Source organism: Phlebotomus papatasi, chromosome 3 (genome assembly GCF_024763615.1).
Source record: "Phlebotomus papatasi isolate M1 chromosome 3, Ppap_2.1, whole genome shotgun sequence".
In the NCBI taxonomy this organism is placed as follows: Eukaryota; Metazoa; Arthropoda; class Insecta; order Diptera; family Psychodidae; genus Phlebotomus; species Phlebotomus papatasi.
Genome location: NC_077224.1, coordinates 52,267,599 through 52,293,244, shown reverse-complemented (window position 1 = coordinate 52,293,244; position 25,646 = coordinate 52,267,599). Strand labels below are relative to the sequence as shown.

Below are 25,646 nucleotides of genomic sequence, written 5' to 3'. Positions count from 1 at the left end.
AATTGTTAAATGAGAAATTTTTCTTAAATAATGGTTTAAGAGTTACACAGAGTGCTGCTTCAATTCAAGAAGAAAGTAGTATGTGATCGATTTTATGATACCTGTATACCCCGTATATATCCACCCCCAACCTCCAAGAAATTGTATAGTGTTCTTTTTTTGTAGGAAAAGACGGTCTGAGGAAATTTTGGTTTGTCACTGCAATTGCTCTTAACCGAAGACATTGGTAGACAAAACGGTTGAAGATAGAAATTTTCGGTTTTTGGTAAACCTCCATGAATCGATCCTATGGCCTTTCTCCTATCACCCGGTCTGTATATTCTGAAAACTTTTCGTGTAGACGGATTGGATATTTTGTATACAAAGAGAAAATTGGAGTAGGGTGGTGTCACCACTTCTCGCCAGTTACCCACTTCTCGCCACCTATAGTTAAATTGAAGAAAAATCATATAATATGAGTAATAAAAAGGATATCAGGAAGAAAAAGGAAAGAATTTTAATAATATTGTCCAAAATAATTGAGTTTGGACCTTTTCAAGTAAGTGGCGAGAAGTGGTTATTTTTGAATTTTTAATAAAAATATTTTTTTTAAGTAATCCACCGTTAAATTAAGGGACTATTAGTTTGATATATCTATAGGCAACATATCTAAGTAACATTGTGTCAAATTTAAGTTACTTTATAATAAGGGTTTAAATATTATAATTATTTTAATTCCAGTTTTTCCTAAAAGTGGCGATAAGTGGTTACACCACCCTATTGGATTAATTAAAAATTCTTTAAATATACACGGTAACATACAGTATAGTTATAAATAATACTATGGATGTAAGTGACTTTACTATACTCTGCTGTTGGTAAGCTTTTCTTCAATTCTATAGAACTTAAGGGGTTATATGGATCTCTCAGGTCAAAAAAATAATTTTTTTTTTAATTTTTATTTTACCTTATAGTATAACATTTGAAAAATATTTTCTGAAAACTTCAAGTCAATCGGAGTAAAACTCTCGGAGGTAGAGCAGTTTTAGTTATGCATTACGCCCGCGCGCGTATGTTGTTGTAAAACTTTAAACGCGTTTTTATCAAAACACCGGTTTACAATGCGGTAGTCAAGATTACTCAGAGTCTACTGAACCGATCTTTAATGAAATTTTGCATACTTGTTTTGAGAACTATTATCTACTGTTTGAACGAAGAATTTGCACTTCTTTTAATCAGAACCAATTTTACAATACAAAATGTGTTGAAAAATAGGGTAAAATTGATACTTATTTTACAAAAACTTTTGCCAAAAATCCAAATTTTGCAAGGGGGAGATATTTGGGTGAAAATGTGAACACCACTTCCAGGCACTTCCACAATTTGTATGGCAGAAACCTTCGCACTTCCAAAACTTCACAACACTCTAGAAAATGTTGCAATACTTCCAGTACTTCCTGCACTTCATGCATTTCTCATACTTAGAAATCAATAATTTACTTAATCTGATGAGAAATTTAATTAGAAAAATTCTTAAAAAATCTCGAGAAATTTATTTTTATACATATTTTTAACATTTTGCTTATATTTTGAATTTCTACCGCCAGATATTCTTGCATACTTTCAATATTTTAATATAATCTGCGTTTTACGAAGGGGTACCAACATATTTTGATTTTTCCTAAGAAACCAGCGAAGCTACTTTTGGAAAATTGAATATCTAAAAAAATTGTATTGTCAGTTGTAAATTGAAACTGGGCTGGAAAGTCTGTTAGAGTCCAAAAGTACGAGTGCAACAACTGATTCGGCATTTCAAGTGTATCTTCACATTTTATTAAACTTGATTCTCTCCCTGGTTTTAAAATCCTTAAAATTAAAACATTTTGCACTTTTTGGAAAAGTTTTTGATGTATGCTAATCAACTTTTGAAACAAGCTTGGCTATTTTTTTAAGGATCTTTTTCGCTATTGTTGTATTAGATTAATTCCTCATTACCTGGTCGCCAATCAATCCAGAAAAGATTTTTTATTGCAACATATCAAGAGAAAAATGGCCACATTCATAAAGTCCTCCTTATTCCTTTCAGTGAAAGTATCTGGCACCCATGTATTAAGCTTTCAAACACATTCAAGATTTTCTAAATAACGAAATACGATTTAATTATTGTTTTCCAACATTTTAACAATCTCTTCAATTGTTATTCACAAATTTTCTTCCACTAAGATACTCACAATATTGGCATCAATGTTAGAGACCGTTTAAAATGGAATTGATATTTCGAAGGATAAATCCTTATTTATAAATTTTCAAAGCCACTTTTTAATTATCCTTAGAGCAAAGGCGCGATCTAAACCCCTAAAATGTTTCTTTAATGGAAGTTCATCACTTAGATCTTTCCAAAATTAGTCTAGCATTAAATATTACAAATGCACCTTTTCGTTCTTATTTGTAATAGTCCTCAAAAGCACAAATCTATATTTTTGTCGAATGCCTTAGGCATTGAAGAGATGTAATACACTAAAATCTTTCCAGTATATGCAAAAGGGTAAACAAAAAATGGTAGAGGTAACCCATAGGATGGGGCCTCGAGTGGGTCAGTGGATAGAGTAGTAGCTCTATGACTGCGAGGTCTGGGGTTCAAAGCTGAGCAGCAGCAGAAAAAGATTTCTCATGCCATATCGGCTTTGAATTCGTCCAGTGAATGAATGAATAGTAATGTCAATGGTGCATATTGGCAAAAGTGAACCGCCTAAACAATAGAGGCTGGTACGAGAACGAGTTTCGACATGAAAGCGGTACTTCAGTCGATACAAATATTCGCTGTCACTGATCCCAAACACACACCGAGAAGGGGTGCTGTGATATAGTAACGGCACTGACTGCTCACAGAGCTGTGATATAGAGCGGCTACCCGTATCGGGGGATAAGATAGAATAGGAGTGGGGAAGCATAAGGGGCCCAATTGGTGGCCTGGATGCATCGGAATATCCGAAATGGAGAACTGACCCCTGGCAAAATCTTATCTTAACCCATAGGATACCCTTTAACGACATTCGCGAAAAAGTCCCACGAATACTGTAAATTATAAAAAAAAAATATATAAAATTGATTGAAAGTCAACTACAATATCTATGTCATTATTTGCGAGCCACTACATGAATTTGGAATTCCTGTAAAAATTAAGGAAAATTATTATTCAACTAAATAATTTACTAGAGAAAATTACGACACAAATTAAGCTATAATAAATTTGAGCGTATTTGCTCTATTTATTGTCATAATCAAACTTGCAAATTTCAACAAACCTTTTCATTTTGCCGCCCGTATTAAAAATCTCAACTAAAAGTAACGTAGTCTGAAAAATACGGAATTAGATAGAAAAGACTTTATATACGAGTACTCCCACTTCCAAAGACTTCCAAGCACTTCATTTTTAGCTGTACACCACTTCCGACCCTAATATCTCCCCCTTGAAATTTTGTTTTTTTCAAAAATCCTTCGTTCATTCACGGGTTCAACTAATCCTCTAACAGAGTGTATTCGGTTTTTTGATTTCAGGTGAACCTACTGGGAGAAATCCTGCTTACCACAAGGTGTGTTTTTTTGAGGAATAGTTTCGACAATCAGCTAACCAACGGTCGAATTTTTAAAATTTTTCAAATTTTCTTTTTAAAATTTTGTTATAAAGTTACTCTTTCATATTCCAAAAAGTTGGAGTTTCCGGAATTTCTAAAATATTTTCTACACAATAAATTATTATCAGAAAAAAGGCATATTTTTTGACCTGCGAGACCCATGTAACCCCTTAAGGATAGTCTTTATCGATCGGATATGATAGATTGGATCAATGAAGCGCTGAAATTAAGAATAAGCTTACGAAGAGTAGGGAGCAAAGTCTCATCAAGTGCGATATTTGATTATTTAGTACCACTTTTTGTATCCAAGTAGCATCGTAACAACTAGTGGCACCTCAAGATAAGCATTTTCAATTCAATTTAATTCAATATTCAATTAATATATTTCTCCTGAATTCATGCTTGATTGCGTCTGTCGCCGACTTACCACAACCGATTTCAGTGTGTAATTATATTGGATGAGTTCATATATTCTGTCAGTAGAAGAGGTCGAAAGTTTGGAGTGGTATATCTCAGCTTCTGATGAACATATTTGGATGAGTGAACTATTGTTGAAAAGCTTGGCTAATTAGCTTTTAGAATTTGGTATATGTATTCTGCTATGGATAAACCATGGTCACCCAGAACCATTTATGTCGAAGAAGACACTTTTTGCAACGTCATTTTTGGCCATCTACTACTGGGACCAGGAGTGACCCACAATTCTCGCACAATGATTATTTGTTAGAGTAACTCAAAGGGTATAATTTGTGGAAGAAACTTTTTTTTTGGACATCTTACTTTTTTTATTCATCGACTTTTGCAAGAATTTTGAAGTGTTAAACGCAAAGAAAAAATTACAGAAATCCTAAAAGAGTGGTTTCTGGAGGGGACGGATAGACGTGGGGATGAAATTGATGTGATATTTGGATTTCTTGGATCAACTTATGGGGGAGTACTTAGAACATTTCAAGAACATTCCATTTAAGTCTTCATTAGTTTGTCCAGAAAATGAGATAGAAGGATTTCTGTCATGTTTTTCTATGCGTGTAAAATGTTAAAATTCTTGCAAAAGTCGATGAATAAAAAAAATTAAGATGTCCAAAAAAAAAGTTTCTTCTACAAATTATACCCTTTGAGTTCCTCTAACGAACAGGCCAAGTGCGAAAATTGTGGGTCACTCCTGGTCCCAGTAGTAGATGGTCAAAAATGACGTTGCAAAAAGTGTCTTCTTCGACATAAATGGTTCTGGATGACCATGGTTTACTCATAGCAGAATACATATACCAAATTCTAAAAGCTAATTAGCCAAGCTTTCCAACAATAGTTCACCCATCCAACTATGTTCATCAGGAGCTGAGATATACCACTCCAAACTTTCGACCTCTTCTACTGACAGAATATATGAACTCATCTAATATAATTTCGAGTATATTCCAAAGTCTTTTCTTTTTTGCTTCTTCGTTTTAATTACCTAATGCTTCTTAATGCTTCTGTAGACTCATAAGAAACTTTTTTCTCGATAAATCACCAAAGAATCCTTAAAAATTTAGATTTATATCTCTATTGAATTGCCCATAATAATGCCAAAAAGTTATATAAACTCTGTATTGTTTTAGTCTTTCAAACTGATGGACCGTAATGTATAACACATTTTCTCATTCTTCCCTTATAACATTCTTCTATGTAATAATCAATAATATGTTTTTTATGAAGCTGTAAATTTTGCGCGAGAAAGCGACTGAAGAAAAAAGTTTCCAATATTCATGCTGAGTATCCTTGTTTTTCTGCCATCATTATTCTCCTTAACTTATAGCTTGTTAGGTAAAATATATATGTATATTTTATTTATTATTCATGACTTGATATGAATTGTAGAAAACACACAAATCCATGAGACAATAACCCAGGTTACAAAGTGGGGGCTTTATTCACAACATTTCGGCACTTTATATATTGGAAAGCGCAATTCATTGGGATCATCAGTAGTGTGGTAAAGCAGAGCAGGGACTACACTCTCTTATAGGTATCTCTTTTGAAATTGGTGATGGAAAATTTAAGTGATGACGTGATAATAAAATCATCTGCTTTGAAATGTGAAAAAAACAGTGAATATTTGAGAGAGATAATTAAATTTATAGCGTTTGATACAGTGAATTTTCGAATAATTTAATTAGATATTCAAGTGTTCGAAAAGTTAATTATCTAAAGTCTAAATTTAATTAATTTTCATAAGGATTGTTGTCAATGTCAACTTAATTATACTCCATTTTTGAAGAGTATTGGGAGTTATTGTTGCATGAGTTCTAAAAAAGGATATACAACCCCAAAGATTTTGTGAGTCTGTTCAAGAGGGGCGTAACTGTTAAAGGTTGCGCTTTAGGGTGTTTTGTCCAAGTTTTTCCCAATCCTCTTCCTTGAAAAACATTTTACTTCGCTTATATATAAGGAACTACGTTGGCGGATAGGTATATGGTTATAGTACTTCAAGCTTTGAGTTTTAGACTGAAGTATCAGCTTCTTCATAAATGTTGGTTTTTAATTTGTTCAATGAATATATAACCCTAAGGGGAAGTGGGGCACCTTTGAATGTGGAGTACCTTTGAAATTGGGATTTTTCTCCTATTTCTAAATGGAACTGAGCCACATCATAATGTAATTAAGCTTCTGAATCTGATTGTGCAACTAAATTATACCACGATAAGGCTCAATTTTATTTAAAAATAGGTGAAAAATCCCAATTTCAAAGGTGCCCCACTTCCCCCTACCTAATATTACAAATGGTTGCTTTCCGATGAGTGGGGCTGGCTCAAAAATTAATTTTAAGATTATAATCTTACTTAATTGGATCGTCTTTAAATTTTGTTAAAACTTAACTATAACTCACTCGGTCTTTAGATCTAAGGTCTAGTCGTAACTTTGACTGTTTTAATTTTTAAATCAGCTAATGCCCTAGACACACTTACGACATAATCCGAGAGACGGTTTAGCGTAATTATAATGAAAATCATTATTTGACTAAATTCCCATCAGTTTACCACTAACTAAATCATTTCTCGGCTTAGGCCCAGAGATGGATTAATTAAAAACTGATGGGAATGTACTTAGTTGGTGGGAAACTGATGGGATTTAAGTCAAATCATTATTTCGAGAACAAAAAAACATCGAAGAATCTGGAACTAGACTGAACCTTCAGTCTACGTAACCTTCTTTAGATAAAGTATTTGTTTAATTAGAAATTAACCTGAAAGAAGTTAAACTTTAAATTGAAATGAAATTGAAGCGTTAGTCTTTAAAGACACCAAATAATTTCAGAAGATTTGCTGGTCTTTCTAACCCAAACAAGTCATACTTTGCTCAACATTCCCAAAAATTTTCCTTGCTAAGTTTTTTTTAAAGTTAATTGGCAGTGTCTTGTATACCAGCTTTCAGAGCTGATTAAGACTAAATTAGAAATTCAGTTCTGAATATTTAATTCTATAACCATAGCTTATAAGCCTGATGTTAGTAAGCTTTTCTTTGAATCTATCACTTAAGGATGATCTTCACCAATAGTAGATCGAAAAGCTTACGAACTGAGCGGGGGCAAATTCATCGTCATATACGCTAACCTCTTGTGTATCTGTATACAAGTGAAAAATTCAATCGTCAGAATTTTACGGTAACAATCGGGAAACAATAGGGAAACTGAGGCAGTACTAAGCATGAAGTAGTTTCTAACACTACAACTTTTAAATTAGAAATTAGACATGAGAGGACAAGACTTATGTGAATTTATAAGTACTATAGGGATCCTTGTCTACCGAAAAAATGAACGATATAAGTCTTGAGTAGTGTAGATTTAAATATCAAAGTTTGCTACTACCCCATGTTTCCTACCGCTCCAGTTTGACCTACTAAACATTTTTCTAAAGAAGGGTTTATCGCTGAATATTGCAATCCTAATTCTTTTAAAAGTAAATATATTTAAAAATTAAATGTCAGTACAAAATAAAAAAAGGGTTTATAATTTTTGACTCCTCAAACTCGCAAGAGAGGGCAGTTTCCACAATCCATTTTTTTCTAATTCTCACCATTCTGGCTGCAAAACGGTGAGAGATATTGGCTTCCGGTCTTCGATGACCCCCCTAAAGTTAACATTTTCTTGAGGACTAACTTACCCAGATTACTCCCCCCCCCGCCCCCTTCTATTTTACCTTATAATAATACGACTTTATGAAATATTTGTTTTCTGTGTATAGGGTAACGTGTGGTAGTTCAAGACACTTTTTAGCACTTTCAAGTTTTAAACAGCTTAACGACTTCTCAAATTATTTCTTTTCACTGTTGATACAAATATTTATGTTCCTTTTATGCTAGTGGTATATTTCGGGACAGTTGTGTATTTCGGGACAGTCAAAAGTCGCTATTATGCAAATAAATTTCACCGAGCCTGATTGTTTACCTTTAAGTAGAATGTCTAAACATCACTCTTTCATACAAATTTTGTTTAAATTTTACTTGTAAAGTGACTTAAATTGAAAAAAAAACTAAGTACTGTTTGTGTTGACATCAGCAAAATTGACCACACTGAAGGTTTTGTAAAAAATGGAATGTGACACTCAAAATTCACGCGTATTTCACGCTGTAAATTAAATAAAATTTCAGAAGTTTTATGTTTATCTGATGCATAAAGAGCTTAATATTTCATACAGAACTTAAAAATGATAAGATTATAGGATTTTTAATGTGTCCAAAAATACCCACATTATGTCCCGAAAAGCACTTTGTCCAGAAATACCACACGTTACCCTAGTACCCCAACTGTCCAATTCTACCCCTAACTAATGCTTCCCTCGTCTCTTCTATCTAATGAACTTTTTCGGATTAAAAATTGGATTGAACTAAATAAAATGTCTTTTGATGTTTAAAAGAAGAAGATGATCGTGAACTTTTAAAGTTTAGAAGGAAATCCAAATTTATAAAACGCAAAAACCGTATCTCTTCTCAGTGCGTCATTGGACTAATAAATGACCATATAACGGATCTTAAGATAATAATTCTATAATATTTTTTTTACTTTTTAGAGAATTGGGGAATCCGTGGTTAAATTGGTAAGAGCGTTCGACTCTTGCCTGGTGTGACCCTCGGCTCGACTGCCACGGTTGTGAGTTCGAGTGGCTGTCCGGTGCAAATTATTGAAGCGTCTGAATGGACATATTCCTTTTACATAATATAAACTTAATAAATAATTATAAAACTAACAATATACAAAAGTGGCCATAAAGCCCGATACATTGAAATTAATTAAAAAAATATATTAGAGAATTTTTCAAAACGTTTCTTGCCTTTCCTGCAATTTTCAATATCGAAAGCATCTCTTAAACGACTTTGATTTTAAAATTAAAGTTTTAAATATTTTTTTTATTTTAACCCTTTTAAAAAAAGGATTTCAGTGTAATTTGTGTTTGGGTGGTAACTCCAAATTCATTGTTTTATTCCCGACATAAATAATCCGAAGACAAAAACATGGAAATAGGCTTTCCGAAACGTACTAGCAATTCATCAAGAAGTGACAATTTTCCTCTGTTTTGCATAACAGATTTATTTCAACAAAATGGCCCCACAATCCATCATTCACGCAATAATTCTGGGTATTTGCTGCCTCACCACATTCACCTCGGCACAATTTCAATTCCACACGGATCCCACCAGGAATGCTTTCACTGTGACAGCACCAGGGCTGCAGCAGTCCTTCACCAGGTACTTCGGAGGAGGGGCACAACGCGTTGGGGATTACCAATTGGACTCCCAGGTGGCCGGATCCAATCATCAACAGGTGAATATAATTTTCATATATTTATCCATATTAATTTTATTCATCATTGTCATACTTTTCGCCATATTTTGCGTCTTTTGCGTCCTTTTACATAAAAACAGTCACGCAATGATTATCTTCCAATATCATTAATTGATAATCATTGTAACAGATAGACTCTTAATACATTATTAAAATTTACTAACAAACATTATGAGTTAAACCACTTAATACAACATTTTGTCACAGATATTGTTATTTTTATTAAATTAACGTTTTTCTAAGAAATATATTTTTTAAATTTCTTACAATCTTACAATTCATATTAGCATTTGCTGATTAGAGGGTTTTCATATGTAGTCCATTGGAGAATCTTATCAATATGATTTATTTGATAGGATGTCATTAGATTGTAAACTTTAGGATTTCTCTCAACAGTAATTCCTATAGTAAAGATACTATTGTGATGAGCTTTGCACTGAGCTTTTTGGTGTAAAGATATATACTTTTTCCCTCTAGCTCTAATTCCATGTTCAAAAAGCAAAAAAAAAAACACGGGTAAATTCCTTTGACAATGGTTTTATTTATGCACGATGGTTGAGTGCAGCACATATTTTCAACGCAAAAAAGTCCAATGCGAAGCTCATAAAACTACCATTAGATATACAAAAAATATATTTTTATCTTTGCATCAGTGATAGATTTTGTTTTGTATTCACAATATTAGAATATAATTTATTTATTTGTACAGAAATACCACAAAGAGGGACATTGTCTTCTGCTTATTGTTTTCCTTTCACTAAATATTGGAAACTTTATAAATTGAATAATCCCTTCTATAAAAGGAAAAAAAACAGTTGTGGGAGATTTAATGAGATTTTCGCTATATAGAGAATGCACTAATGAGGAAAACTTTCTTCTACTTTCATCTCCATTTGTCGTTGTTCACAATGAGCTTATAAAGTTTGAATAATTTAATTTTAATTGAGAATTGTTCTAACACTACCTTATTGGAAATGTTCAACAATATGATTTATATGAGGAAATATTGTTGAATGCATTTAAAATTATTTTTATTGAAAGAGATCTTAATTCAAATCAATTAATTTGTTCAAAAAATTAATGGGATTTAGAAATATTTATAGAAAATCTATAGAAAAGGATAAATGAAAAGAATTAAATTGGGTTTGGAAGACGTATTATTTAAAAGTTTAACCCTTGTTAAGACCTCGACGCGATATTACATTAGCGAAAAATTGTCTGGAACAAAGAACAAACGGTTTTAAATATTGTTTTATTTAGCAAAATTTGCACTAGGCAATAAATTTAGTTGAAATAAATGGGGCACCTTTGAATTGGCATACCTTTGAAATAGGGTTGTTCTCGTATTGTTATATGGAACTGAACTTAATTATGCATACAAACAAAAATTTGTAAAAATGTTCGTAAATGTTTGTGAATTCCAATGGGGGAGTTACAAAATGCTCGTGAATCGTATAATCCACAAACATGTTCGTAAAAGTTTGTATTTTTTTTCACAAACATTGTTCGTAACATGATCACTTGACGAGCATTTTTTGTACTTTTACAAACATTTTTCGTAAATGTTCGTAAACACACAAAAAAAGTTCGTAAAATTTTGTCATTTGTTCGTAGATGTTCGTAAAATGTTCGACAGGAAAACAAACATTTACGAACAAATGACAAAATTTTACAAACATTTTTTGTGTGTTTACGAACATTTACGAACAAATGTTTGTAAAAGTACAAAAAATGTTCGTCAAATGAGCATGTTATGAACAATGTTTGTCAAAAAGGTACAAACTTTTTTTTTTCATTTGTTCGTAGATGTTTGTTTTCCTGTCCTGTTGTTAACTACTCTCCCAATGTTTTTATTTATTAACGTCGGCTTATTCCCACATTGGTTGGAGCTCTTCTTCGGAAGATCCAAGAAGATCCAAATCATCTGCAAAGAGCAAATTGTTTACCCTGAAATCCCCAATACGAATCGCATTCCGCCCCCGATTACGTTGCATGGTCTTGTCCATGTTTGAGAATCTTCATTTTGTTAAATTATAGAATCCAGTTTTCCAATTTTGCGATAATGCAAAATAAATATTTTAATAAAATATTTGGCATTAAAATAAAAAATGTCTAATTTTACGTACCAGATACTGATCAATTATTTTTTACAAGTTCATCTCAAAATTTTTAATACTTTGAGGCTAGGAAAATTCTTTTGACCAACTTTAGGGTGAAATGTTTAACATTTTTATCCTGACAAAAAAGTTTTAAAGTAAATTAAAAATTGTAAATAAAATACATTTATTGTTGAACAAGAATGAATTTCAAAGGCCAAACGTAAAGTTACTATTTAGAGACTTTTTAGTGGAATTTATAAAAATTATTACTTTTTTGTTTAATTCAAAAGGATGTAGTTTTGAAGATATTTTTCTTAAATGAAACTTTGTTTTAAGTTAATTTAGGTAAGATAAAGCTATTGTTCAAGTAAATTTGAAACGTAAATGATTTGCCGTAAACAGGACTTTTTCAAATGCACGAAAATTTTGGAAAAATCAGAAATAAATTATTTTTTTTATATTACAAGTTATATTTATTGTTATAATTGTTCATTTATAGAATTTCCTTATGGTCCTTATGTGTTTAATATTGGATATTTAGGGTGAAAGGAAAGGAACACCTATTGACACTTTAATAACTCGTCCCAGGAACTATTGACACCTTACCCTGTACCATTTGGAATACGAAATTTGAACACTTATATATCCTTATCGAAAAACGTAGATTAATGAAAAAAACACCATATTATTTATTTTTATTTTATTTCAATTAATAATGCTTTTAAGCTTGCGCTCTTGGAAGCATATGTAATGAAGAAAAAAAAGAAAACCGTTAACAAACATTACTTACATTTTAATAAATACATTAAATAAAATTCAACATTTTGACAAAAGTGTCAATAGGGGTTCCCTGTTGAAGAGGTGTTCATTCGACCCTAGTGGTTGCTTGAGTTCAGAATAACACAGGAATTAATTGTAAAACAACTCAAAAATTTTAAATTCTGCAAGCTTTTTGTAACACTGAAGTAAAGGAATATGAATTAATAAATATGAATTAAAAATGTTTTGTTTTTGAATTTTCTGAAAATTTAATTCTTCAATGCTTGATTTTTTAATTTATAATGAGTTCCGGTCAAATTTTCAAAAGCCAAAATCTCAAATACAAAATTCCTGGATTCTTAAAAGTGTCATAGCTACTCCCATGATTGCGTCCGTGTTTCCTGGTGGCAAAGTTAAATTTTCTGTATCTTGGGAAATTATTACATAATTTATTTTTCATATAATTTCGTCCCTCATAGAATTTTGGCCATTCGGGAGTTTGGCTTTCGCAATTTTGACTTCTTCGGGATTCGACCCATTTTGCATTTTGACCCATACGGGATTTCAACCGATTCGGGATTTTGTCTCTTTGGAATTTTGGTTTTCCAGGATTTAGATGTTCGGAATTTTGGCTTCAGGAATTTTAACCGAATATTGAGGAACTCTTTTGAGAGATATTCGGCTAAAAAGTTACGTATAGAAACGAAATACGGCTAATCAAAATTATTTTTAAGAGCAAAAAATGAACCTACATAGAAATCAATTTTTACTTTCGAGATATAACCTTTTAAAGTTGATAAGGCTGTCTTCTTACTTATAAGAGAATCTACCAAAAAAGTCCAAAAATAATTTTTCCTACATTACCGGCGCAAAAGCAAATTCAAATAAAACAAACCCTTCTCGTAAATCATTGAAATTACTAAAAAAAAACTGGGATGAAATAAAACACAAATTCATTGGTTTCATGTTTCTATGGAGTAGAGGCATCTGGTCCTAATGGGTTAAACTTTTTTGCTTAAAATTCGCCGATGGACTTTAGGCATATCTACAGGTTACAATGTTTTCTTCTATAAGAACTTTACTTTATGTAACAATATCCCAAATACATTAATATGGATGATATGGTTTTAATGACCATCTGTTAGCGATACACCCAAAAGAGAAAAAAATGCTTTAAAGCTCGCTGAAAGAAAAGTCTGTAAACTTCTTAAAGCATTGAACCCTCTTGAAAGATTAATCCATAAATATTTTGGACACTCTTACAGAGTCCCACCTAAAAATGGTTACTTTAGAATTTGTCATGTTGTGGAAAGGTGACACGTTTTAGAGAGATTTAGAAGTTTCTTGGGTTAAATTGGAAGGGATTAGAAAATCTTTGCAAATTTTCTACAAATATCACATTTAACCAAATCCATTACTTTGGAAAATGGATTAAAACTATGACATGTCTCTAATTTAATACCATTACAGAGATTGGTCCTCTCGATGGAATATAATTGCTAAAACAGACAATTTCAGATAAAAGGACACAATTTATGTGTTGTAGAATTTCTATAAGAGGGATTGATATGACGCGTGGGAGGATAAAGTTTTGCGAACAAAAACAAAATTGAATACATTTGATATGAGGACTGTTTGAAGGATATGAGTGTGTAATTATTCCCAATAATGTTATAGTTTATGAATTGGCTTCTCTCTGCAGGTGTTTGCACCATACTTGAATCAACAGCAATCCTACCCATTTGTTCCACAATATCAAAGGGCTTTCGCCGGGGGAGGCGTTCCGGATGCCAGTGCACAGGACTCTGTGCCACAGTACACCCAACAGAGATATCAATTAATTGAACCCCAGCCAACTCTCGACAGCACCTTGGATACCATGAGAGCTGTGAGATTTTCACCATCAAATGAAGTGTCAAGTGTGAATTTCTCCAATGGAGACTTCACATATAATTTCTGAGAGGCTATTCATCAGCCTGACCCCTAATCTCAACGATAAAGTCTAATAAATTGCACCTGAATTGTATAGTCTCTAGTTTGTGGATTTGAGCCAATTTGTTCTCCTTGTGCGTCTCGCTCGGGACGCCTGAAGATCCCTGCGATCGATGTCTTTCGCCAGTTGTTTGTGTCTCACGCGTCTTGTGCTACCCCTCGAACTAGACAGAATCTGTGGAGAAGACACCAAACCTCGATTTGATGAAATTTCCGGCAGGATTCTCTGCCCAGGAATACACTTGATCCTATTCTGCTCCTCCAGTGCTTCTCTATGAAGCATTTCCTGAATATCCATACTCCTTTCTCGTTCCAGCAAATCTATAATCTCTAGGTCATGCTCGAGGGTGCTAGTGGATCCAGGAAAAGACGGATCATTGGACACGGTTGAATTGGTGTCAAGCAGGAAGCTTGATTTTCTGTATGCAAATGAAGTCACTGGTTTCCCTTCCAGTGGTGCTGTGCACTTCCTCTCGTTGAAGGGTGAGACCTCCCGGAGGTCAGAGCTTGCATTTGAGTCTCTCTTCGTCTGACGTCCTACAGAATTGCTCCTAGATCCTCGAGAAGCCGTAGATGCGCCTTCGCTGTTACTGCTGCGACGATGATCCCGCCTCCGGGAGTGTTTCCGCGTGAACGAATCTCCATGGCGGGAGTTACTCTCTTGGATGTGAGAGATCTCAGTGGTGACATCCTTTAAATACATAAACAAGGAACTCCTTAAAAGCCTTATTTGAGAGAAATCTCAAGAACTGTTTCACTTTTAAGTTAGATGTTAGGCATGAGAAACTGGTATGTTCTACGTTGCAATTGGTCACGCCCCTTAGATGGTCATATAAAATTGAAAATTTTAATGTTACATACTAAATCGACGGCTGCATTCCATACTATTCTAATTCGACTTAGAGTTATATTACTCCGAAAGATATGTTGTTCCTGAGACCGAGATCTACAAGTTATGAAAATTTAGTGGTCATCCGGCGTTCAGGTAACGAGATATTCACTTTTTCCGAAAAAAAAATTTACACGGGCAGCATAGGAAATCGCCAACTTCTAATGGCTCTCCTGAAAAGTTTTCATTCTGAGATAGAATAGTATGGAATGGAACCGTCTCGAAATGCCCGATGAATACTACAAGATACTTTAAGAAATTTCACTTCACCAGTTTATTATTGAGAAGAGTACGACCAGGCTCACATGTGAACAATATAGACCACTCGTCCCTTTTTCAAAACTTTAGTTTTCAATAGGTTTTAATCATGTAATAATAGTCTGCACATTAAATGATTAGATACTCCAGGCATTATAGATTTGATACGGTTTCGGCTTTTCCAAGTTTTTTTTGGATTTTTCAAATTCGTAATTTCTTTAAAAATACAGGGAGTTCCGGCTTAAGTGAAAAAGGATTGAAAGAATTTGATGTGAATTGCCTACTACTGGGAGGTCATTTATAAAATAATTTTTGAAATGCCCCTCAAATACTTTTCACGCGGTAAATTTGAATTGAAACACATTTGTTATGAACCGTTGGAACTGAAAATTGGCGCCGAAAATGATTTGCATACATCACGGCGTTTCCATAACTTATTCCAAAGACCTCCCCTGCGGGTATGCAATTTTCTGTGTCACTGGAGTGAATTCGCGGGCTTTTTTCGGTCCTGGGAAATTCGTTGTAAGCGGAACTCCCTGTATGCTTGTTTTCGGTCAAGTGGTAGAGTACCCGATTTGTGATGCAGTCTCTGGTTCGAGTCCCTTTTCCATCACTAGGATTTTTTTTCTGGCGTTAAAGGTGATTGGACTGCATCCAGTGAGCTTCACTGTACACAGAAAAAAATATTTTGTAAAAATGTTCGTAAATGTTTGTGAATTCCTATGGGGGAGTTATAAAATGATCTTGAATCGTATAACCCTCAAACAAGTTCGTAAAAGTTTGCACTTTTTTTCACAAACATTGTTGGGAACATGATCATTTGACAAAAATATTTTGTACTTTTACAAACATTTGTTCGTAAATGTTTGTAAATACCCAAAAATGTTCGTAAAATTTTGTCATTTGTTCGTAAATGTTCGACAGGAATACAAACATTTACGAACAAATGACAAAATTTTACGAACATTTTTTGTGTGTTTACGAACATTTACGAACAAATGTTTGTAAAAGTACAAAAAATGCTCGTCAAGCGATCATGTTACAAACAATGTTTGTCAAAAAAGTACAAACTTTTACGAACATGTTTGTGGGTTATACAATTCACGAGCATTTTGTAACTCCCCCATAGGAATTCACAAACATTTACGAAGATTTTTACAAAATATTTTTTTTCTGTGTACTTGATTCCATGGGGCATGTGATTGACAGGACAACCGCATCCCGTATAAGAAAAAAATAATAATGCGTGTTTAGAAATTCCCTTGCAAGAAGGCCTAGTTCCTTCATGGATTGTTGTGCTAGAATTATTATTATTATTATGAGGAAAAAGTGCAATATTGGTATCAAAAAATTCCCAAATAATGTTGCCACGTTGATTCGAGCAATAAATATTTCTTAGAGGCGTGGTCTATTTAACGCTGAGTGAGGTTTTATGAAGTCTTAGCAGGTATAGTAGAATTTGAAAATGAAAATAAAATGAGCAAGGATCACATCATCAATTGGTTATAGTTTCGATTAAGTAATAAAATATTAAAAGAAAAGAACTTTATTTGAAAGGGCGTGGTCTGTTTTTCATGGCCATTTTTCAGAAAAAAAAACTATTAAAGGATAATGTTTTTGTAAATCACAGTAAAGTAAAATTGTGCAGAAAAATGGATTGTGAGCTTTTCAGATCACAGAAGACGATACTAATTAATGAATCTAAAGAAAAAGGGTTGAAGAAATATTTATTGTGAGACAATGAGCTATAGGGGGAGGTTTTTGAAGGTCTTTTCAGAATTTGATTTTTATAATCCTTTAAGTATTACCTGTGAGACAAAGTCTTCAGTTGTCGAAAGACGAGGTTCATTGGTTTTCGGGATGCTGTTGTTGCTGCGACGGGAAGAGAGGCGAAAGTATCCGCGGAGACGCTCCTTCACCGGCCTGAAAAAGGTACAGCATCCATGGAGATTACTGGAGCTTTTTCCAGTCCGAAGGGTACATCCACCTCGGAAATGGAAAAATAATGCCTACAGTAATGTGAATATCAGTGTTATACCTGGACAACACCCACGAACCATACAGCCAGGGGATGATTGTGGTGGGCAGGAAGGCCATCCACACAAACATGAGATATGTGAGATCGAAGTGTGTGGAATTCTCATAGGTCTCTACGAGGGCCATCCGAGCGAGCCTGATTGACATTAAAAATTGACCATTATGGAATTTATTTCTAACAGAATGTACCTTATCATCTATTCACGGGTTAAATCTTCCTCCCTTGCATGCGTGGCTAATAATAGACTGTAATTTCCATTTGACCTAAATATATGCATGAGACGGGAGCAAATACCCCAGGTTCATTTATTAACGTGTGCAAATTCGCCCGAAAATTCACCCCCATTTTCCCATATTGTTATCGGTGAAAAATGCCAAAAGCGCCAATTTACCTCATTATCATTAGGGGGCAAACACAAATAACGTGGACGGCTGCCATTGCTCCCAGGAAGCGCTGTGTCCTCTTCTCACGACATACATCCAGTTCAGCATCATACAAATCATACGAGCGCTGCTGATGCGTCCGGAAAGATGAACGTCTTGTTCCGGAGCTTCCGCTGCTGGTATTTCCCCTGCCACTCCTTGCATTTGCTGACGTAGACAGTGACCTACGGGAGTGAGTTATTATGAGATATTGGTCTTGTCACTTTCAGGAGGGAGTGCTTTTATTAAACCTTAAGAAATATTGCTTGATATCTACTTGCATAGATCGTTATTTAACACCTATGAAGGAAGCCATTTCCAGCAGAAGCCTGAGGTGTATGAAGTAGGGGGAATGAGGGTACCTTTGAATTGGGGTACCATTGAAATAGGGCTTTCACTTATTTTTAAATGGAACTGGAATTTACCATGATGTACCTTAGCTCGATAAACTAATTGTAAAGTTAATTTAAAATATGATAAGCCTGAATTCCATTTAAAAATAAAAGAAAAACCCTATTTTAATGGTACCTTAATTCAAAGGTGCCTTATGCCCTAGACACATTTACGACTTAAGCCGAGAAACGGCTTAGTGGAAAATGATAGAAATTCGGTTTAACCATTATTTCGAATAGAATTATGCTGAATCGTCTCTCGGCTAATCCTCGAGTCTGTCAAGGCCCTTACATCCCCCTACGACTGAGTAAGAAAATATTAACTGACAGTTTCAAATTAACTTATTTAAAAGGTGTAAGAAAGTACCAAAGTTTAATTTTAATCCATGCTAAATATTTATGTTTAATTAGATATTTATTTAGAAAAACGTTCCTAAAAAATCTACTAATCGAACAGGTGAATTTTGAAATGCACCAGTAAGTCAGAGTATCTTATATTTTATTTCGATATGTTTGTAAATTATACGACAGAATGGTTTATTAATAAAAATTGGAATTTTGAAAGCAATATGCTAATATGCATAATAACGAGGAATTTAAATGCAAGATGTAGTTGAATATTCATCTTCTGTAGCAAACTCATTCTATCATACAGGGCCTTCAGTATTTTAACTAATACAGTAGAGTCCCGCTATAGGCCATCGCTCTATAGTCCACAATTTATCGACCGTTAATTTCAAAACACTGATTTTAAATTATTTTATGTTTTTTAGTACGCGACATGCAATGTTGTGATAATTATTTTAATATTTTTGGCAAACTTTATTGAGTAGTTGTGATAATTGTGATCCATAATGAAGAGAGCGAGGACAAGTACCACAATCGCAAAGAAAGTGGAAGCCGTCGGTCGAGCAATTTCAATACTAAAATTCGTTGATAATTTTAAAAAATGACATGGATTATAGTGTGATCCAAGTATCAAATCTGGAACCAAATATGGACTATAGCGAGACTCTACTGTAGTGAAAAATGTAAGATTTAACATTTGCTCATTCTGATTGTCAGTCAACCAAATAATGGTATAATATTTTGATTGTTAGTTCATGCATTGAATATCTCTTCCTGACAGGGTATGTTAAAATGTTCAGATGGATTTGATATACTTCTCTCGATTAATTATCACAATGCAAAATACTTTAATTTCGACGAGCTTAGTTTTTCTTTTAAATAATGTTTTGGAAATTCGCTGATATAACGACTGTATTAAACCGTGGTAAACATTAATAATAAATAGTTTAAAATTTCACCGTTTTAAATCATGAAATACTTGAGGATCTCAGTGGCGACTCTCAAAGTTGTGAGGTTCGAGTCCCGCCTGGTGTAAGCAACTTTTTGTTTAGAAAAAGAATGGAATAAAACGTAATAAAATGCACCGCCTTCGCTAAAAAAACTCCGGGAGCACGGAAGAAGCATCCACATTACAGGGAAGGCGCTTCTGGGCGGTTTCCAAACGGACTGAGCAGATTACTCCAACACCGGATCAACAACAATATATATATAACCTAATATGATTACATTGTAACAAATATCCCGATATGAATAATAATGAAATATTCAAAATTGATTTTTCAAAGGGATATTTTTTAGCTTTAGCAAAGAGATAATGTCGAAGGAATACCTATTGACACTTTAAGAAATCGTGTCCTGACCTTTTTGTATCATTTAAGACATTTGAGATATAAAATTTGAACATTTACCCTTATTGGAAATGGTAGATTAATGAAAAACTTGTTTATTATTAGATATTTACGTTAAATAAAATTTAATATTTTAATGAATTTGTCTATAACCCGGCTAACACATTAAGTGTTTATTAAGTAATTAATAAGTTCTTAACTTAATGATCTAACTTTAAGGAGTTGTAGAACATTCAACTACTTAAAATAAGAAAAAATATTCGTAAAATCTTTAAAATGTACTTGGACGTGACGATTACAAATTTGGTTAAAGTGTGTTTCAAAATTTGGCAGTACTATACCCGATTTTGGATATTTTTTCTCCGCAATTCATATCACTATTTCTTCCAAGAAATAGTGATAGTTTTTAGTTACCTTAGCGTTCAAAGACGTAGGAAAAATAGTTTGATATAGATGAAAACATACATTTTTGGCCTATTCTCGCTTTGCTATAAGTCATGGAAAGTTTCACGCGAAGTTACGCACAGAAACTTTGACACTGCAGCAATTTTGATAATATTTTCCTTCATTCTCTTTCTTGATTTAAATTCTGCGGTACAATTCTTGTTGTTAGATATTTACACTATATAGAAAAATTATATTTGTGATGTTTGAATGCAAACAATATAATTTCCGTTACGACAGTACTAAACCCGATTTTGGATTTTTTTTCTCCGCAATTTAGATCACTATTTCTTCCAAGAACTAGTGATAGTTTTTAGTTACTTTAGCGTTCAAAGACGTAGGAAAAATAGTTTGATATAGATGGAAATAATACATTTTTGGTCTATTCTTGCTTTGCGATAAGTCAGGGAAAGTTTGACGCGAAGTTACGCACAGAAACTTTGACACTGCAGCGATTTTGATAATATTTTCCTTCATTCTCTTTCTTGATTTAAATTCTGCACTAAAATTCTTATTGTTAGATATTTACACTATATAGAGAAATTATGTTTGTAATGATTGAATGCAAAAAAAATATAATTTCCGGTACGACAGGCTCTTGATAACGTTTTGCCGAGGCCCTAGATATGTCTATTTTTATTTACACATCTGTATTCACCTAAATCAGTAAAAATCTAATTTGAAAGGTTATGGCGCTGGAACACCATTTCAATTTAGTGAAATTCATTCGATTGAAATTTTACTTCCTACTCTTTCAAACTAAAATAAGATATATTTGTCTCTTTCTATCAAATGAAAATTGGAATTCCAATTTCATTTTCAATTTTAGTTTTCATTTGACAAAAGGGACAGATATATCTGATTTTAGTTTGAAAAAATAAGTGCTAAAATTTCAATCGATTGATTTTCACTCAATTGAAAAGGTGTGCCAGCGCTATTAGTTTCAAACAAAACTCAGCAAATTAATAAGTAATATCATTATGTCTATATGACTTAGTATTTATTCTATTGCAATGATTTCATTTGAAATTCCCTGAGGGAGATTCGTTTACTTCGGGGAATACAAATATTGCTTTCGCAACTGTTCATCCAAAAGCTTCATATCATATTAACTTTTTCCTAAGAAAAATGTGCCCAAAATATCAGTTCACGTTCTGAAAATTCTTAATGAAGACATTGTCTTAATAATTCGTGGAATTCACTGGAGTTCACTTAAGACTTTAATAATATTGTATTACATTTATAGTGCTTTCAAGTGTCGTAATTTCCAACAATTGTAAATACTTTGTAAACGACGTCTATAAATAAATTGCTTAGTGAAATTCTTGGTGAATCATCTCAGTCGTATTGGTTAAAGTCGACTTTTGCTACAAAGGTAACCTTTGGAAATTAAACTGTCTGGAATCAAAAGCAACAGTCAAATATTCACAAATTTCGGCAACTTCCAGTTAATCTTATTTATCGAATTGATAAGTGGATTTTGATTGAAAGGCAACCTGCACGAAATATTGCTCAAGCCAATTTTGGCGTAGAATTTCAACTACAAAGGAAACATGTAAAAGACTTTTTGCTCAATTTACCGTTTCTCTGGGAGATAAGAAAGGGTCTGGTTTACCAACGTTCACATGAATGCCACATTTTAGGAGATTTATGTTGATATTGTTAGAAATTTTTCTTATGGCTGAAATAGGCTATTTGACTCATAGGTCAAGCAACCAGCAGGATACAAATGAATGTTCTTCATGTTCTTTGATGAATTATGCCTTGAAATGGAGTACTTCTGAATTAATACAATTTGTTATACTTTTACGCATTTAGGGAATATACTACGCAGAATATCTTAATTCTGTAATCGCTACAAATTTCGTGTTCTGGAAGAATTTCTTTTTTATTAAAAATTTATGCTTACGAAATTTTATCACGCAACCTGTTGAACTTGAAGCGTGTGGGTGTTTAGTACCGCAAAACCGCAATAGCTTATGTATACATATTAAGCACTCTCATTATCACTGTTAATCAATAATAAGAGTTAATAGAGAGAGAAATATTCACAATTACCTATTATCTCAATATGTATATGAAGGTTATATATTTACAATAAGTTATACAAAGATTTTCATTACTAATAATAGCATAATGTGGTACTTATAATACGAAATATGACAAAAATCTGTCTATCTTTTTTTTTTCAATTTGTCAGTATATTTACAATTATTTTTAACCGTCTGGCCAAGAAATCAGACGATAAGAGATAATCGATTTTTGATTTCTGGTAATCCACACCTGGTTTTTCTCTTTGTAATGCGATATAATAGTTGTATTTATTCGTAAAACGTGTTTTGTAGGATTTCGAACCACATATTTCGTCCCTATACAAAAATTGTTTAAAACCGTAATATTAATGAATCTTGGAATTTTTGACTATCTATACCCGTTCAACTCTTTTATGCAACTTTAATGAATTGAATGAAAAAAATTTGAATATGGTGTTTTTTAAATAAATTGCCTAAGTTTGAATTTGTTAAAAATGCCTCGGAAAAAGTTTGTATTAATTCCCATCGATAGTAAATCGATTTTGATTTGAGAAATAATTTTGTTTTGCAATTACACTTTTTTTTATTTTAGTCAATATTTAAATTAAGAAAAACAATAATATATTCTAGAGTCAAGTAAAACGGATGTACTGTACGCTGAAATTCCCGCATTGAAAATTGGCTCTCAAAAATTAACCACAGCATATAAAAAAATAAAAAATAAAAATATTTTTGGAAAGATACTTTTTTTTTAGTATTTGCCTGGAATTTTTGTTTATTTGTGGTTTTGGTGGTCTGTCAGTAGACAGACAAATTTCAGTATAGGTTAATTTAAAAAATGTTTGAGCCGTAGAATCCACATGTTAATTCTCACAAAGAAAAAAATAAGGTCTTTTTTTATTAATAGTTTTGTTATTGAATATTATTCTCTAAAATCGAGTTATATTACTGTCCAAAATTATTTTTTAATTTTTTTTCTAAATTTATAATCTAGAAAAAAAAAACAGATACCAAATTTGTAAAGGACAATGAGCAAAACGGTCCAACTTTTCGCCACGAATGAGACTTATACCATCGAATAGGTATTGGCAAAGGTAACAACTTTTGTTCCGGAACCAACCCCAAAAATATGTAGGAAGAACACTAAAGCATAAATATATGTAAAAGAATTTTAATAATTTTTTTTGACAAAACTCATTTTATACAATAACAGCTAATCGAATATTAGCTCTTTTTGAGAATAATTTGTAAATAAGGACTCAAAGAAAATTTTCCTAGAACAAAGCATATCTTTATCTCTTTATTTTCCCTGCAATTTTCCAGATCTTCCTTCAAATTCATAAACAGAGGATTGTATCTAGAGAAATGTCTCTTATGCTGTGATATTCTTCTTGAAAAAAGAGTTAAAACCTATAAAGATCGCAAGGTCCTAAAAGATATCGTTATTGAAATACTTTGAGTAATAAATTCAGAGAGAAAAATGTTTTAATTAATTATACTGAGAGTATTTTGTTAAACTTCTTTAGTAACGGTACCTTTACAACCCTATGAAATTCATCAATCCTGGCTCCTTTTTTAAGGAGAATATTTCTCTAAAGACGGACTCTCTTTTAACGGAATTAAAGAATATTCGAGTATATTTGAGGAAAATCTGGATACAAGAAAAATGGAGGGATAGGGATACGGTTTCTTTTAGGAAAATGTTCCTTGAGTTCAGTTCTCAAAAAAAAACAAGTTTCATAAAAATAGTTCTACCCATTTCTTAAGAACTCTTACTTTAAGATATCTGAAAAAGTTGTCGTGATGGACTATAAATTTCTTCGGGTGATATGTTCAAGATACACCAAAGACTCCTAAAATACCTGTGATTTGTTATTAAATGAAATAAGTTTTTGTTCTGTTGCCCTGTAATGTGCGATGACTTTAAAACATGGCTAGTTTGTATGGGAGCTACCAGATGGGGCAGTCAGAGGGAAAATCTGAAAATATCTATTTAAAGCTTAAGTCATATATCGACTTTGACCTGAAATTCATTAAGATCGGTTAAACCGAAGCGCCTGGCAAGTTGGCCTTTTTATAAGGAGCTATTTGAAGCCAATTCCTAAATTGATCTCGGACTCAGCTCACAGTGCTCCAAGGAAAAAATTTATTTAAACAAAAATTTAGTATATTTATCCCTTCATACGGAAAGGTATCTTATAATACGGAAAAACTTCTCACTTTTTAGATATTTAGCGTAATGGTTGCGAGTGCAGAAAAATTCCCATACGAATTTGTATGTGAAAGTAAAAAATTGGCTTCAACTTTGAAGGCCACTTGCCGGGGACTAGGTTAAACCGTTTTCGTGTAATATATTGTCAAAGTTGAGAATTTTCAGAAGGATATCGTTAATTTCTCAAGAATTGACATTCCTTTTTGACTTGGGTCTCGGTAATTTTTAAGTTATACAAAAATACCTACAAAATTGGCCTAGTCCTATCTCTGACGAAAGATTGGATCAGCTCCCATACATTTCTGCCCATTGTCCTTTACTGGCCACATAGGATTTTTATCAAAATACTGACTCTACGAAGGTTTTTACCTTTTAATAAGGTTTTATTAAACTTTAATACAATATGAATTACATTTATTTCTTTGATTTCAAAATCAAATCAGCCAAAATCTCGAACGTCAAAATCCTGAACACCAAAATCCTAAATGCCAAAATCCCGAATGGGCCAAAATCCTGAAAGTCAAAATCCCGAATTCTTCAAAGTGTCATAGCTACTTATTATTATTATTATTATTGCACCCGCGCTTGCTGGAGGCAAAGGGAAATTTTCTGTGTCTTGGGAAATTATTCTAGATATTGTCCTCCATATAATTTCATCCCTTTCAGAATTTTGAACATTCGAGATTTTGGCTTTCGGGATTTAGACTAAGGATTTTGGCCCTTTCGGGATTTTGTCGTTTGGGATTTTGATTGCCACGGTACAAATACATATGGGAATTTCTCTGCATTCGCAACCGGTACGCGAAATATGTATCTTAAAAGTGGGAATTGATCCCTGTGGAGAGATGAATATACTAGTTTTTTTTTGTCTAAATGCCTCTTCCCTATCAACTCTGTGAGGTGAGTAAAGCAGCTTCCGTCAAATAGCTCCATATAAAAAAGACAACTTGGCATGGGGGTGAAATAGAAAGTGTGGTCT

The 25,646-nt window shown here is 33.0% G+C and overlaps 2 protein-coding genes across 4 annotated transcripts in view; one reads left to right on the top strand and one right to left on the bottom strand.

Annotated features, from left to right (window-relative positions):
• The first annotated feature begins 9,188 nt into the window (after window positions 1-9,188).
• Window positions 9,189-14,250, top strand: LOC129807257 (uncharacterized). Its single transcript, XM_055856405.1, has 2 exons — window positions 9,189-9,411; window positions 13,993-14,250. The coding sequence occupies exons 1-2, from the start codon at window positions 9,190-9,192 to the stop codon at window positions 14,248-14,250; spliced, it is 480 nt and encodes a 159-aa protein (XP_055712380.1). The 5' UTR covers window position 9,189.
• The window catches only part of LOC129807235 (orexin/Hypocretin receptor type 1), a 56,864-nt gene continuing 44,046 nt past the window's right edge, over window positions 12,829-25,646 (bottom strand). For 2 of the 3 annotated variants that reach the window (XM_055856375.1, XM_055856374.1), the window contains exons 6-9: window positions 17,859-18,074; window positions 17,468-17,602; window positions 17,238-17,352; window positions 12,829-14,973 (exon numbers count right to left, since the gene is read on the bottom strand). In XM_055856375.1, the coding sequence (XP_055712350.1) occupies window positions 14,323-14,973; window positions 17,238-17,352; window positions 17,468-17,602; window positions 17,859-18,074 (1,117 nt within the window). In that variant the 3' untranslated portion in view covers window positions 12,829-14,322. Of the gene's footprint in view, window positions 14,974-17,237; window positions 17,389-17,467; window positions 17,603-17,858; window positions 18,075-25,646 lie in introns of all 3 variants that reach the window. The other variant, XM_055856373.1, reaches the window with a different exon arrangement.

Excerpts from the sequence above, each read along its gene's own strand:
- LOC129807257 (XM_055856405.1), top strand. The coding sequence starts at position 9,190 with ATGGCCCCACAATCCATCATTCACGCAATAATTCTGGGTATTTGCTGC. Across the intron at positions 9,412-13,992 it reads CCGGATCCAATCATCAACAG|GTGTTTGCACCATACTTGAA; the intron begins GTGAATATAATT and ends TTCTCTCTGCAG.